A 16,546-nucleotide genomic window follows, 5' to 3' on the forward strand; every position below is an offset into this window, starting at 1 on the left:
CACTCGTTCTGTGTTTTGGAGTCACTCCTGCTTTTGGCGTACAAATACCGAAGAAATAACTATTACAAATACTGGTAAGTGAATAGCAGAAAGGCTAAGGCCACTCGACTGTGTAAAGAATCGTCAGATTTTCATTCGGAATATTTGGGCGATTTTTCTGTCACTTGCCATCCGTGTGCTGTCTGTGTCCAATCTGTTTTTTAATAGCAGCTATTAATTATTTACAGGACCATGTACAGCTTCCTATATTACAGAACTGCAATGTATCTGTGTCGGATGCTGTACACATGGAATCTGTTTTTTGTTGTTGAGCATTCATAGACTACAATGGGCAATTTTCACACAACACATGGAAGTAAGGAGTGCATACTGCGATTTTTTTAATATTTTTTTCGCACTACTCTTCAGTTGATGGGAAAAATGCTTTTCTGCAGTGCCCGATTGAATAACATTGGTTCATGTCCTGTCCAGTTTTTCACAGACAGCACTTGGGCCGAAAATACTGTCATGTGGACCTACCCTTAGGATTCACCAAGCTGCAGTCAGATGCCCCGGCACTGACATGATTGACCTGGCTCTAATGATCAGTCTGTTGTCTGTGCCGGGGGTGCGGATACAGCCGTCTTTCTCTGTGCACCGAGCGTGACTGAAACGGTGTTGGTGCCACTCCTGCAGCAGGAAGTCGAACCCTTCCGGGGGAATATAGTTAATTTCCTCCTGGCAGCGGTGCTTTCAATCAGAACCCTATTTACCTGAAGATTAATACCATGGGGAACCTGTCACCAGGAATAACGCTGGTAATCTGCGGGTTAACAGCGTTATGCTGCTGTCCAGCGCCTGCACACAGCCAAATGTAGATGGGAGAAAATGATCTTTATTCTCCCCGTCAGCATTGTCATAGGGGTGGGGCGCCGCCGGTTCTGTCACCTCTCTGAGAATACAGAGCGGCGCTGTAAGCGCGCCCTTAGATACAGCAGCTGCTCTGTATACTGTGGTGACTGAACCAGCACCGGCGCTGCCCCCGTAACTGAATACCGAATGCTGGTAGGGAGAATAAAGATCATTTTCTTCCCTCCACATTCGGCAAGCGCCAGACAGCATAATAACACTGTTAACCTTCAGATTAACCCCATACCTGCAGGTTAACAGCCTGGCTAGTGGTTACCAACCTTAGACGTATGGATGCTTGTAGGAGATTTTGAGCGCACAAAGGCTGATTCTGACAGCTGACACCTATCTCTCAGTGCCAGGTGCAGCTCCCTCACCGCTCCTGGCACTTTAAACACCATCGCATCATTTCGCGAGCAGTCAGATGGAAGAAAAGCCCCTCTGCCCTTGGATCGGCACTCCTGCAACGTCATAGCTGGGCCCCGATCATTGCCATGGTGACCCCATGTCGTCATGACGACATCTGGGTCACCAGGCACTAACTTGTGTCTGCAGGGCTGACAGGCTATAAGGTATAGCAATGCTGCTGCAATGATATACCTTCTAACAGCAATCGGACTGCAGAACATGAAAGTCCCTTAGTGGGACTAAGTGGAAAAAAGTTGTAAAAACATTTTTAAAAAACTCACAAAATAAAAAAAATATATTGTACCCATAAATAATTATTATTGTGAAAAGTAAAATAATAAAAGTACACACATTTGGTATTGCTGCGTACGAAACGACCTATAAAACTGTGTTACTAGTTAACCCCTTTAGTGAACACCATAAAAAACGAGGCAAAAGACAATGCTTTATCATCATACTGCCAAACAAAAAGTGAAATAAAATGCTATGTAAAAGACGAATGTAAAAAAATAGTATTACTGAAAACATTAAAAACATCTTCTCCAGACACGTCTATCTAAAGTATTCAGCATGTTAATGTTCGGGGGGGGGGGGGGGGGCGCTTTTTCGATGTTAGCCCTGTTGGCAAAATTCCCTAGAAACTGCCCTGAGCAGGATTGTGCACAGTAACCTACACACAGTGTCAGGTCAACGCTGTTATACTGGTAACATTGATACCTGGTGATGAAATCCATCTTGTGGTTGTTGTTTAATCTTTATTTGTAGTTTTCAGTTATCATACATACTCGAGTATAAGCTGAGATTTTCAGCCCATTTTTTAAGGGTGAAAGTCCCCCTCTCGGCTTATACTTGAGTCATATACGCCAGGGGGATCGGGGGTGTCAGATCATACTTACCCCCCTTGGCGTGTCTCTGTAGACCCCCTGCTTCTCCCACGGTCTCCGGCGCCTTTCTTCAGCAGTCACATGGTACTGCTCATTAAAGTCAAGAATATTTGTCCATGAGGGTTCCTCCATATTTTTTACAGATCCGGCGGAGGCGACTGAGTGGCTGCGGTCCCATGGGGGATCCCCTACGAAGGAGTCCTAATGTGGCGGCTGTTACTTCAGATTTCCTCAATTGACGGTCTAATTGGAGCTCTCCTGGCGAGTTCCCAGATGCTAGCTATACCGGACGCTGTACTCAGTGATGGTATCCCCTTAATTTTTGATGAGGGCGTAGGACTGTACGCCTATGTTATTAGGTTCCGGTTTTGTTTTTTCTTTTTCAAAAGTTTTAATTTTTATAGATGTTTAGATGGAGGCTGCAGCCGACGCCAAATTCTGTTATCTGTGTGGGCTCTCTGCACCGGGATCGGGCACCATTATGTACCATATCCAGATACGGGGGAATGGGTTCTGAGCTGATTTGTATGACCTGGAATGTAAGAGGCATAAAAACCCCTCGGAAGAAAATTAAGGTGTTATCACAGATGAGACATCACCGTCCTCACATTGTGGCTCTGGTAGAGCCAGGGATACGGTTCGGTGGGTACAGAAACCGTGGGTGCAATGGTTTATACATGCTTTTCACACTAGCTACTCAAGGGGAGTGTCACTGTTAATTCATAAGGATGTTCGGTTGGAGGCTGGGGAGGCCCGGAAAGACCCCGAGGGAAGATTTGTGTTCGTACATGCGCTGATTAACTCTCAGAAATATGTAATTCTTTGTATTTATAATCCCCCTCCGGCAAATATATCAATTGTTCAGAAGGCACTGAGCTTTGCTCTAAATTACCCAGACGCACATGTCATCTGTATGGGAGATTTCAATTTGGTCATGAATAGCCATCTTGATAAATTGAGACTGGGCGATGGAATACAGGGTGGGGTCCCCCCTCCGGGCACATCCCAACTGTCACAATTCATGGCGGGTAGTGGGTGGCTAGATCTATGGAGAGTGCACCATCCAGTGACGAGGTAATATACTTGCCACTCCTCCACTAGGCGCTCTCTGTCTCGCATAGACTACATTTTTGGGTCCAGCAGTTTGGCGGCGTGGGTGGATGATATTAAACATGGAAGCAGGGGGATTTCAGATCATAGTCCAATTATTCTCAAGCTTAAGTATGGGCCATTGACTAATAGGATAGCATGGAAGCTGAATCCGTTCTGGCTGAAGTTGATAACACCCCCTGATAGAATGATAGATCAGCTACGTTGCTTCGTCTCGTCCCACCCCGAACCCCGCATTATTAATGTATTTTGGGATCCTCTCAAAGCCTATTTGCGGGGTTGTCTATCCTACACGATTTCTCACATTAAGCGGGTGACATCAGAGAAGGATGGCGAGATGGAGCGACGTCTGAAAGACTCGAAGGCAAACTATATATCGGATCAAACTAACAGTAATAGGGTAGAATGGCTGACCGCTCAAAGGTTATATGTTCAATACACTGACACCAAATCGAAACGTAAATTCTTTGCCCGGCAGTCTTATTTTGAAATGGGGAATCAGGCAAGTAGATTTCTGGCCTACTTGGTACGACAGCAAAATGCAACTAACACAGTTCTACAAATTCGTGATTCAGGTGGTACTTTGGTTTCCTCAACTGAGAAGATACTAAAATGCTTTTCTGATTATTATGGTTCATTGTACAATTCTAAGATGGATGTGGATGGCCCGGAGTGTTTAAATTATTTGTTAGACACAGAATTTCCTATGCTGAATCCTACCCAACAGGCCTTTATGGATGCTGAATTTACTCTGGAGGAGGTAGAGGACGCCATAAAAGACATGGCCTCCGGGAAGGCCCCTGGGCCGGATGGATTTCCTGTGGCGTTACATAGGAAATATCAGGATATACTAGCGCTCCTCTTGTTGACAGTGTTTCGTGGGATTTGGGAGGGGGGATGCATGCCGGAGTCCTTTTATGAGGCCAATATAATAGTTCTTAAAAAGGAGGGGAAGGACCCTTTAGATTGTGGATCTTACAGGCCTATATCACTAGTAAATGTGGATTATAACATTTTTACAAAAATTTTGGCCAAAAGAGTAAACTCAGTTATAATAGATATTGTGCACCCTGATCAGATGGGTTTTATGCCGGGTAAGAGCACTTCCATAAACATCAGACGTGTCCAATCAGTGGTCCAATATAGCTCCCTGGTACCGGATAATGAATGGGCATTGGCATCGCTGGATATGGCCAAGGCCTTTGACTCGCTTGAGTGGCCTTTTCTCCGTGCATGTTTGCAGAGGTATGGATTTGGTGTTAGATTTCAAAATGGATTAATGTCTTATACATGAAACCCAAGGCTCGGGTCATCCTAAATAACTCCATATCCGAGTCATTTTCATTGCATAGGGGAACTCATCAGGGGTGTCCCCGTTCCCCGGCCCTTTTTGCGCTTGCTATTGAGGCGCTGGCAATTCGTATAAGATCCTCCCCTGATATTGCTGGTATAGAAATAGCAGGTCAGATGGATACCATAGGCCTATATGCTGACGATATGGTGATATTTATTGACAAAGCGGAAGAGACCCTAACAAGAGTGATCACTACTATAAATAAGTTTAGTAAATATTCTGGCCTATACATAAAGTGGGAGAAATCTGCTTTGATGCCTCTTTCCCATGCTCCAATGCCACGACTTGAGACTCTCTCCTCACTACTCATTGTAACCAATTTTAAATATTTGGGTGCTTATCTCTCTAAGGGTAGTAAATTTGATCTACAACTCAACATACAACCATTGCTGGAGACGGTCAAAGATAAACTCACGATTTGGGGTAAGCTCCCACTGTCTGTAGCCGGACGTATTAATTTAATTAAAATGATATTACTCCCCAAGCTTAGCTACTTTCTTCAGCATAGTGCGGTGGTGGCGCCCAAATCCTTTTTTGCTAATCTAAATTCCCAAATCACATCCTTTATTTGGGGGAAAGCCATGCCCAAACTTAAACTAACCACATTGCAGAGGCCCAGGAGGGGCAGCGTTACCAGATTTCTTTTTATATTATTTAGCTGGACAGGCCAAGGCCATAAGTACTGGATGCCTGGAGGTCACCTCCCGAATTCTGAGAGTCATCTACTTCATGCTGCAGGGACTGGTTGCCCACTGGGTTTTTTGGAAGTGAGGAAAATAAATGTCTCGAGACTGTTACCTCTGCTTCGTCTGGCACGATCGATATGGAGACAGATTAAGGGGGTGATTAAATTCGGGGATATTATAGCTGAAATGCCACTATGGAATAATGACTACCTCCCGGTGCTACGTGAACATCCATCCGCCGAGTTCTGGGTTCAGTATAGTGTCTCTACGATAGGTGATCTACAGTATATGATCGTGGAACATTGGTATCCTTTGAGCAATTACAGGTCAGTCGCAGTGTCCCGAGATCCTAGTTTTTCCGTTATCTACAACTAAGATCAGCTTTTCAATCGCACATGAGATGTATGGGTATGGAGAATGCCATTTCGTCTCTACCCCTGATAGGGATTCTCCAATCACAGGGCCCTCAGGGTCTCATCTCCTCTCTATATACATATTTGTTGTCAGTGGGGACAGAATGTTCCTTAGATTCCATTAGGAAGAAATGGGAGAGGCTCATCCTAGATGCACAGGGTGAAGAATGGGAAGAAATCCTGTAGCCACCAATCTGGGTATCTCCGTCTGCCAACAACAGGATGATACAACTGTATATTATTAATCAATCATATTTGACTCCAATTCGACTCTTTAAGATGGGCAGATACCAGTCATCGGAATGTTTGAGAGGTCATTCAATAGATGCAGATTTTATTCATATGATCCGGTGCTGTCCTGTTGTTGCGCAATACTGGAGGGAGGTGACGTCATTATTAACATCTTTAGTACAAACCCCAGTTCCCCTTGAGCCACTGATTTGTTTGTTTGGAGTGTGGGATGAGGAGGTGTGGGATCATTATGTTGGGATTTTTCTACGGGAGACGCTGTTCATGGCACGGAAGATACTTGCATTATGGTGGATGGGGAACTCACCTCCTTCTCTTGGGTCCTGGATCACTTTGGTAAATTCGATTATCCAATATGAACGTACACTGTATCAGAATAGAGGATGCCCGGGTAAATTCCATAAGATTTGGGAGAGGTGGAACACCTCTCACCTTACTTTGCAGAGCGGAGATGTCGCACAGTAAACGACTCATTATATAGAAGTAGGCTGCGGGATAGTTTATGTTTTGGTAGATGTACGTAGGGTTTGGAAGCCAGGCAGGTTTTATTACCGATACAGTAACACAACACTATTGTGATTCAATTGATATTATGTCTGCTTTATTTAAACACAATTGATGCACATATTATGCCTCATGTTTTCATACTGTCTGAACATATATATATATAATTTGTATCAAGCTTGGTGTCTTGTACTAAATGTGTGTATTGTAAAATGGTTTAATAAAGGAATTTAAAAAACAAAACAAAAAGTCATGAATATTAATGACTTTAATGAGTGGTACCATGTGACCGATGAAGGAAGAGCTGCTAGTGGAGACCGTGGGAGAAGCGGGGCTGCAGAGACCGCGCCAGAAGGTGGTAAGTATATGCGATATTCACCTTTCCCCATTCAACCGCTGCACACCGCTCTGTCCTCTGCGTCCTCTGTCTGTGACGTTCAGGTCAGAGAGCGTGATGACATAGCCTGAACAGTCACAGACAAGAGGGCCCAGAAGACAGAGCGGTGCGCAGCGGTGGAACGGGGACAGGTGAATCTCTCAGGTGTCGGGGCCCTGAGCCAGCGACGACATCAGCACCTGTCCCCCATAGCACGCCGGTGTCACCGCCTTCTCAGGACACCGGCACCTGACCCCCAGCATCGAGAGGTGAGTAAGTCTTTTTTTTTTTTTTTTTATTTGCAGCAGCATATGGGGCCTATTCTATGGAACATCTTATGGGGGCATAATCTGTGGAGCATCTTATGGGGGCATAATCTATGGAGCAGCATATGGGACATAATCTATGGAGCAGCATATGGGGCATAATCTATGGAACATCTTATGGGGCCATAGCCTTTATGGAGCAGCATATGGGGCATATTCTACGGAGCATCTTATGGGGACATAATAAACCTTTGTGCAGCATTATATGGGGTGTATTTTCTATGGAGCATCTTATGGGGCCATTATGAACTGTATGGAGCATTATATGGGGCTTCTGATTCAATATGGATATTCAAAAACATTTAACCTACTGATGTCTCAATTAATTTTACTTTTATTGGTATCTTTTTTTATTTTTGAAATTTACCAGTAGCTGCTGCATTTTCCACCCTAGGCTTATATGCGAGTCAATAAGTTTTCCCAGTTTTTTGTGGCAAAATTAGGGGGGGGGTCGGCTTATACTCAGGTCGGCTTATACTTGAGTATATACATTAATTACATTCTCGTGCTTCAAGGTGGTGCTGTGGGCGGTGCTTTATGTGGTGCTCTGATTACATATTCATCTGTATTGGCTTATGACAGGTCACTGATCCCTCAGTGATCTGCCCCCCATTTTTACATAATGCATATAATAGGGTTGATATTATTGTTGCCTATAATATTGTGGCTATTCTGAGGCTTAGAAATTTTTTTTACATCCAGCAAAATGACACCGTAGCATCTCTTACTTTGAAGAACCTAGAATATAAGACATATTTTCAGTTGTTGCACACTTTTTTGTTAATTATATAATTCCACATGTATTAATTCATAGTTTTGATGCCTTCAGAGTGAATCTACAATTTTCATAGTCATGAAAATAAAGAAAACTTTTGAATGAGAAGGTGTGTCCAAACTTTTGGTCTGTAATGTATGTATGTATGTACACTCACTGGCCACTTTATTAGGTACACCATGCTAGTAACGGGTTGGACCCCCTTTTGCCTTCAGAACTGCCTCAATTCTTCGTGGCAGAGATTCAACAAGGTGCTGGAAGCATTCCTCAGAGATTTTGGACCATATTGACATGATGGCATCACACAGTTGGCGCAGATTTGTCGGCTGCACATCCCTGATGCGAATCTCCCGTTCCACCACATCCCAAAGATGCTCTATTGGATTGAGATCTGGTGACTGAGGAGGCCATTTGAGTACAGTGAACTCATTGTCATGTTCAAGAAACCAATCTGAGATGATTCGAGCTTTATGACATGGCGCATTATCCTGCTGAAAGTAGCCATCAGATGCCTGTTCTTAGCTGAGAGGAGTGGTACCCAGTGTGGTCTTCTGCTGCTGTAGCCCATCTGCCTCAAAGTTCGACGCACTGTGCGTTCAGAGATGCTCTTCTGCCTACCTTGGTTGTAACGGGTGGCAATTTGAGTCACTGTTGCCTTTCTATCAGCTCGAACCAGTATGCCCATTCTCCTCTGACCTCTGGCATCAACAAGGCATTTCCGGCCACAGAACTGCCGCTCACTGGATTTTTTTTCTTTTTCGGACCATTCTCTGTAAACCCTAGAGATGGTTGTGCGTGAAAATCCCAGTAGATCAGCAGTTTCTGAAATACTCAGACCAGCCCTTCTGGCACCAACAATCATGCCACGTTCAAAGGCACTCAAATCACCTTTCTTCCCCATACTGATGCTCGGTTTGAACTGCAGGAGATTGTCTTGACCATGTCTACATGCCTAAATGCACTGAGTTGCCGCCATGTGATTGGCTGATTAGAAATTAAGTCTTAACACACAGTTGGACAGGTGTGCCTAATAAAGTGGCCAGTGAGTGAGTGTGTGTATGTATGTATGTATGTATGTATGTATGTATGTATGTATGTATGTATATATATAAATAAAATGAACAGGGCAGTTTCTAGGGAATTTTGCCAACCGGGCAACATCGAAAAAGCATCCCCCCCCCCCGAATATTAACATGCTGAATACTTTAGATAAACGTGTCTGGAGAAGATGTTTTCAGTAATACTATTTTTTTACATTCGTCTTTTACATCGCATTTTATTCCACTTTTTGTTTGGCAGTATGATGATAAAGCATTGTCTTTTAACTCGTTTTTTATGGTGTTCACTAAAGGGGTTAACTAGTAACACAGTTTTATAGGTCGTTTCGTACGCAGCAATACCAATGTGTGTACTTTTATTATTTTACTTTTCACAATAATAATTATTTATGGGTACAATATATTTTTTCTATTATTTTGTGAGTTTTTTAAAAAATGTTTTTACAACTTTTTTCACCTAGTCCCACTAACGGACTTTCACGTTCTGCAGTCCGATCGCTGTTAGAAGGTATATCATTGCAGCAGCATTGCTATACCTTATAGCCTGTCAGCCCTGCAGACACAAGCTAGTGCCTGGTGACCCAGATGTCGTCATGACGACATGGGGTCACCATGGCAATGATCGGGCCCCCGCTATGACGTTGCAGGAGTGCCGATCCAAGGGCAGAGGGGCTTTTCTTCCATCTGACTGCTCGCGAAATGATGCGATGGTGTTTAAAGTGCCGGGAGCGGTGAGGGCGCTGCACCTGGCACTGAGAGATAGGTGTCAGCTGTCAGAATCAGCCTTTGTGCGCTCAAAATCTCCTACAAGCATCCATACGTCTAAGGTTGGTAACCATTAGCCAGGCTGGACTTATTGATACATCCAAGGTAATGAATGGGTTAATGTTGTCACCAGGAATAATGCTGTTAACCTGCAGATATGGGGTTAATCTGAAGGTTAACAGTGTTATTATGCTGTCTGGCGCTTGCCGAATGTGGAGGGAAGAAAATGATCTTTATTCTCCCTACCAGCATTCGGTATTCAGTTACGGGGGCAGCGCCGGTGCTGGTTCAGTCACCACAGTATACAGAGCAGCTGCTGTATCTAGGGGCGCACTTACAGCGCCGCTCTGTATTCTCAGAGAGGTGACAGAACCGGCGGCGCCCCACCCCTATGACTGAATGCTGACGGGGAGAATAAAGATCATTTTCTCCCATCTACATTTGGCTGTGTGCAGGCGCTGGACAGCAGCATAACGCTGTTAACCCGCAGATTACCAGCGTTATTCCTGGTGACAGGTTCCCCATGGTATTAATCTTCAGGTTAATAGGGTTCTGATTGAAAGCACCGCTGCCAGGAGGAAATTAACTATATTCCCCCGGAAGGGTTCGACTTCCTGCTGCAGGAGTGGCACCAACACAGTTTCAGTCACGCTCGGTGCACAGAGAAAGACGGCTGTATCCGCACCCCCGGCACAGACAACAGACTGATCATTAGAGCCAGGTCAATCATGTCAGTGCCGGGGCATCTGACTGCAGCTTGGTGAATCCTAAGGGTAGGTCCACATGACAGTATTTTCGGCCCAAGTGCTGTCTGTGAAAAACTGGACAGGACATGAACCAATGTTATTCAATCGGGCACTGCAGAAAAGCATTTTTCCCATCAACTGAAGAGTAGTGCGAAAAAAATATTAAAAAAAATCGCAGTATGCACTCCTTACTTCCATGTGTTGTGTGAAAATTGCCCATTGTAGTCTATGAATGCTCAACAACAAAACAGATTCCATGTGTACAGCATCCGACACAGATACATTGCAGTTCTGTAATATAGGAAGCTGTACATGGTCCTGTAAATAATTAATAGCTGCTATTAAAAAAACAGATTGGACACAGACAGCACACGGATGGCAAGTGACAGAAAAATCGCCCAAATATTCCGAATGAAAATCTGACGATTCTTTACACACTCGAGTGACCTTAGCCTTTCTGCTATTCACTTACCAGTATTTGTAATAGTTATTTCTTCGGTATTTGTACGCCAAAAGCAGGAGTGACTCCAAAACACAGAACGAGTGTCAGTCTTTCAATTAGAAGTTCCTTGCCTGGTTTTGGCATACAAACACTGATGCAAAATACCGATGTGTGAACAAGCCCTTACAATGTGCAATATGCACACTGTCAGGATTCTGCTGTTTGCCGCCATGGAGGGCGTCACGTGACTTCTCATGGGTGCTTTTTCCAATGGATCTTTGAGAAAAGTAGGAAAACAAGCAAGTCAGCATATGACCACAAGTATGTAAATTGCAAGTGTGATCACTGATCCAGCAAGCAAACGGAGCGGAATCCTGACAGTGAGAAATTCATGGCTGGCCTGGAAAACAGCTTTCACTGAATGATCATGGCATTTATTCATCTATAAACCATCCCCCATGAGGCAGTTAGGGCTACATGGCAGCCAGATTTCACCCGGTGTCACCCTTACACCCCAGTGCAATGGGACGCATTGATGTGATCACATCCTGTCCTCACTGCTGGCAGTGTCACTGAGCCAAACAAGCATCAGTTTCAATATAGATCTGTGTCTCCAATCACCACAACTCAGAACACGGCCTATTCTCATCCATTTTGCAGATCAGACTTGGCCGCTAAAGTCCAAGTGGATCCGTGTAAAACAGAGGACACTGGAGACAGGCTTTGCACCACAGTCTCCCATCCAGGTTTCATCCGTTTTTTAAGGATTCATCATTGGGAGTCAATGGATACAAAAAGTTCACAGTCTGCTCCAGTGAAAACAATGGGGTGAGAAAAAAAACGGAAGCAATGAGGATGATCTGGGAATGTAGACTTAGGGTTGTGTTCACATGGTCAAAGTTTTAGATACAATTTTGAAAAATCTGGGAGTGAAAGCAAATAATGAGACGTGTCTCTCCCAGATGTCTGATACATTCTTAGGTACGGCTTCAAGAATGCATCAGAAAACCTGAATGTGGAAAGAAGGAACCTTTGGACTGTGTAAGGGCTCTTTCACACGTCCTGATATTATCGGTAATGGAAAAACCAGTCCTGGAGATGTCTGTGTCTGTGTGTTTCATACGTGTGCCACATCAGTATCACATGTACTGGCGCCTGAGAGGAGCCGGCACAGTTCGCGCTGTTCTCAGGCACCGGGTGCTGAACACGATTCACATCACTGTCCCTTGCTCTCCCTGAGATCACCATGAGCAGGGGACATTGTTGAGAGTTGTAGTCTGCCCCCGCTGTCTACATCAAGTGTACAATTAAGAATAAGATTAAAATAAAAATCACATTATACTCACCTCAGAGCTTGTGCGACATTTTTATTTTATTCTTAATTTTACACTTGATGTAGAAACCGAGGGCAGACTACAACTCTCAACATGGTCCCGTGCTAGCGCTGATCTCAGGGAGAGAAGGGGACAGTGACAGTCGTCCTTAGCACCCAGCGCCAGGGATAAGTGAGAACAGTACCGCTGCTTCCCAGGTGCCGGTACATGTCACACCGTGCATGTGACGTCATCCGCGTGCATGGGTGCAGGATGATTTTCAGCCTGTGCTGCTGCTAAAAAATGGACGTCAGCGGGTTTTGCCCTCAGTCACTCGGTCCATGGAAACACACTGACATGTGCACAGACCATGTGTAAGCGTCGCCGGTACGTGTGAAAACCATCATCACACAAGCGGGACACACTGACATCTGAAAGTGCCCTTAGACACAGGCCTTCAACAAGGGGGATGGTAACACCCAATTGGCAATTTATTCATAAATTGCCAGGAGGAATAACAGAGCAACAGCACAACACAGGTGTAGGAAAAGCTCCAGATGTGGGGAATAAGTGTTTAAGGAGACAGAAGGGTCGTCACTGTATGGTCCTTCCCCAGCCTGTATACGGGGCGTTCTCGCTATATCACTGTATATTATCGCTTCTATTGTGAGAACACATTGCAACTTATTCCCTTCCCAGCACACAGGAGGGAGCCTCTGCAGCACATGCACTGCTGGATCACACTTTCCCATTCATTCACCTCAGGTGATCACTGCTACAAGTCTTCATACATGAGAGGATCTTACAGAACACACAAGTCACTGGGGATTCATGGTGCTGCAATCCCTATGCTGCCTATGATCCTGGGACTTGTAGTTCCACTAGAGGCACACAGTACAGAAGACGACACTCCCCAACGCGTCTCTGTGCCCCGGGATCCATCACTGACGGTGCACGCTGCACTCACATGTCCTACCTCAGGAGGGACAGTTCCTGGTGTGCGGAAGGACCTTACATGACATCACGATATGTACCGGTCACATGTGTGGGAGGAGTCAGTGTGCTGCAGTGCTGAGGGAGCTGGAGGTGCTGTGTGTATGTATGGGCTACTGATAGGTGATGAGGAGTCCTGCAGTACACGGCTGTCAGGGTCACACACTGTGCACAGCTCACACTGAGCGGGTGTGTGTGACGGGATGCACTAGGCAGGCGCCCCCTGGCTTGGGTGGCGCCCCGGGCGATCGCACCCCCCGCCCCCAACTAAAAACGTCCCTGATCCTGCTGACAGGTTCAACTTAAATTTAGATCTTAGGCATTTGGAAGAGGTGATGGAGAGTTTTTGTTTTTTTTTAAGACTATCAGCGAGTTAGACTCATAAAAGTGAGGCAGGACAATCCCACCACAATCAAACTATCATACATATTTTATTCGGTTACATCCCCAACAACAACGTATGTACGAGGGGAGATCTCCAACACTTAATCAGAGTTGCACTCATTTATGGTGGACCATTGGAGCTACTATGAGTCCTGACCAGAAGATTAGAGAAAATAATAATTCCTCCCCATTTCAGGAGACATTGTGCAGTAATCTGAATTCTTTAGGATCGAAAACATAATATAATTTTTGACTTGGAGTGATTCTATGAAACCAGGGCTGGAGCCATGCCAACACATCTCCTGCAGGGGTGAATAACTGTATATTACAGCCGTCAGCCACACACAGCTTAGAGATAAATCATGGGGCAGGGGTAATGGTTTTCCTGTAGTTTATCACAATTCTCCTTGAAATTAGTTAGTTTTAATACAAATTGAAAAGTCAGGATAAAGGGAAACTCTGCTGTTATTGTACAGAAATTCACACTTGGCCTCACTGCACATTCAATGTTATCAAATACAAAAGTGAAGTTTGGCCAGAAAGACTGGACCTGGTCTTGTAGGGACCATATGAGCACATTCAGCAGCACAGAAGGGAGAGAAGGGAGATTCAGCCAATAAGATATCAGGGATCTAGGAAGCCAACAGCATCATTACCCTCCACTTTCTCTTACAGGACCATCATAATATTTTTCTGCAAGTGATTTTCTAACTTGTCAGCACATTCTCGTATGTAGGCTGTCATTTGGCTTTGTAGTTTACAGACCTGGGCAGGTAAAGTCAGCGTCTCCTAATCCCAGGAGGTAGGTGGATCCTACAGGTCGTAAGTTCTATAGAAAAGGGCTTTCAATGCCAAAAGTCATTTGAACAGTTTGGGGTGGAGGAGAATGTTGTGGTCTAGAGGCAAATCGTGATCAATATGGCCGGACTACACCACCGATAAAACAGCACCAGCCGCTGACTGAGAACAATCTGTGACTTCTCTGCATTTAGTGGTTACTACTCACCTGGGTAGTCATATGTAGGAATCTCCTCTTTCCATCGCTCATCACCCCTCACATATGTCTCTGTAGTATTAATATGGGTCAGATCTTCACCCTGAAACAAATATTGTAAAAGTCACAGACAGATGGAGAAGTCACATCTATGATCAGCTCTAATCCTGCCATCTCCACTGTTCTCATTACACAAGTATAAAACATATAATACTGGTGGATAAAACAAGACTGAGCACAAGACCTTCACAGCCGTCTACACATCATAGGGGAGATCTCATGACACCTTCTCTCCATCTACCTGATGATCCTGAGGAACATTGGGATCTTCTTGTTTACAGTCCTGTGGAAGAAGAGGACGGGGACATCTCTCTGGTGTTCTCCTCTTACTAGATAGATCTGGAGGAAACACATACAGGGACTGAATTCATTCTTTACATACAGATAATTATAGGCCGTGTGTATTTAGTCCTGTCTGTTACCTGGTGATGTGAGGGGCTGGGGAACCTCCATCATGATGTCCTTGTACAGATCTTTGTGTTCTTCTAAATACTCCCACTCCTCCATGGAGAAATAGACGGCGACATCCTGACACCTTATAGGAACCTGACACATACAATGATACCGTCATCCCCCCGATCCCTTCACAGCGTTACTGTATAATGTCCCAGCATTCCCAGCAGCGTCACCTCTCCAGTCAGCAGCTCAATCATCTTGTAGGTGAGTTCTAGGATCTTCTGGTCATTGATGTCCTCATGTATCAGGGGGTGAGGTGGAGGCCCCGTGATTGGGCTTAGGGGTCTTCCCCATCCCTCAGACACAGGGTCCTGACAGCGCTCACTAGAGGTCTTCTTCACTACTGTGTAATCCTGGTTATGGAGAGACACATTAATAAATCTCACTACAGACATTTCCAGAGTCCTCACCTCTCCAATTCTGTCTATCTATTATATTCCCATTGTAAGGTAGCGCTCACTGAGTGCATTGGGGGACACTCACTTGGCTGCGATAATGATGCACACAGGAACACTTTCCCTTAAAACAGTCCAATGCAGTTTATTGTGCCATCATAAACCGCACCGTGGGGGGCGGGGTCTGGGCGCTGAAGATGGAGGGAGTGTGATTCCAAAACTCCAGTGACTCCAGACTTACATTGGCTCATATCGGCATTCAGCGGCTTCCTCGACCGCCGTGCAGTGCACCACCGGCTTCCTAACACCCCCGGGCACATGATGACCCGTGGTAGAACACAGAGAAAGGCTTCTCCTCTGCGCCTGCCTGACTTCTTTCTGAGGACTCAGACTGCACAAGCAGCAGGGAAAATGGCAGCAGCTTCCCCTCCCACAGGATCATCTCGTTCCTCCCACGGCTCAGAGAGAGGTGAGACCTCAGCAGATACACATCACAGTAACTCTGCACCTATGACTAGGGGGGACATGAGGGATTTCCTGGCATCTATACGCACTTCTTTAAGGGAGGACATGCAGGACATGTTAAAGGAGATAAGAGGAGAAGTTAACTCTTTAGGAGTACGTACAGACCACTTAGAAAACAAGGTGTCTGAGTATGTTTCTGTTATCAACGCTCTTGTGGATGAGAATCAAGCCATGAAAGGTAGATTGGCAGGGGCATTTGATAAAATACACAATCTGGAGGACAGATCTAGAAGAAATAATCTTCGTATAAGAGGCATCCCAGAGACTATAGGAGATAAAGATCTGGCCCCCTTCCTCCAAAACTATATGCAAGCTGTCCTGCCATCGCTCTCCCCAAGGGACCTGTTAGTTGACAGGGTCCACAGGATGCCCAAACCCAAGCACTTGGATTCGTCTCTCCCCAGGGACACTCTTGCAAGGATACACCTGTATACTACTAAAG

General features: G+C 45.1%; 1 protein-coding gene across 5 annotated transcripts in view; it reads right to left on the reverse strand.

Moving 5' to 3' along the window:
* LOC141055897 (uncharacterized) overlaps positions 1-16,546 on the reverse strand; it is a 60,585-nt gene that overhangs the window by 8,992 nt on the left and 35,047 nt on the right. For all 5 annotated transcript variants that reach the window (XM_073552608.1, XM_073552607.1, XM_073552606.1 and 2 more), the window contains 4 exons: positions 15,358-15,537; positions 15,151-15,274; positions 14,970-15,067; positions 14,681-14,771 (listed from right to left, as the gene is read on the reverse strand). In XM_073552608.1, the coding sequence (XP_073408709.1) occupies positions 14,681-14,771; positions 14,970-15,067; positions 15,151-15,274; positions 15,358-15,537 (493 nt within the window). The remainder of the gene's footprint in view (positions 1-14,680; positions 14,772-14,969; positions 15,068-15,150; positions 15,275-15,357; positions 15,538-16,546) is intronic.

The sequence above is a fragment of the Dendrobates tinctorius genome, unplaced genomic scaffold, assembly GCF_039654945.1.
Source record: "Dendrobates tinctorius isolate UK_male_01 unplaced genomic scaffold, ASM3965494v1 ptg000192l, whole genome shotgun sequence".
Lineage (NCBI taxonomy): Eukaryota > Metazoa > Chordata > Amphibia > Anura > Dendrobatidae > Dendrobates > Dendrobates tinctorius.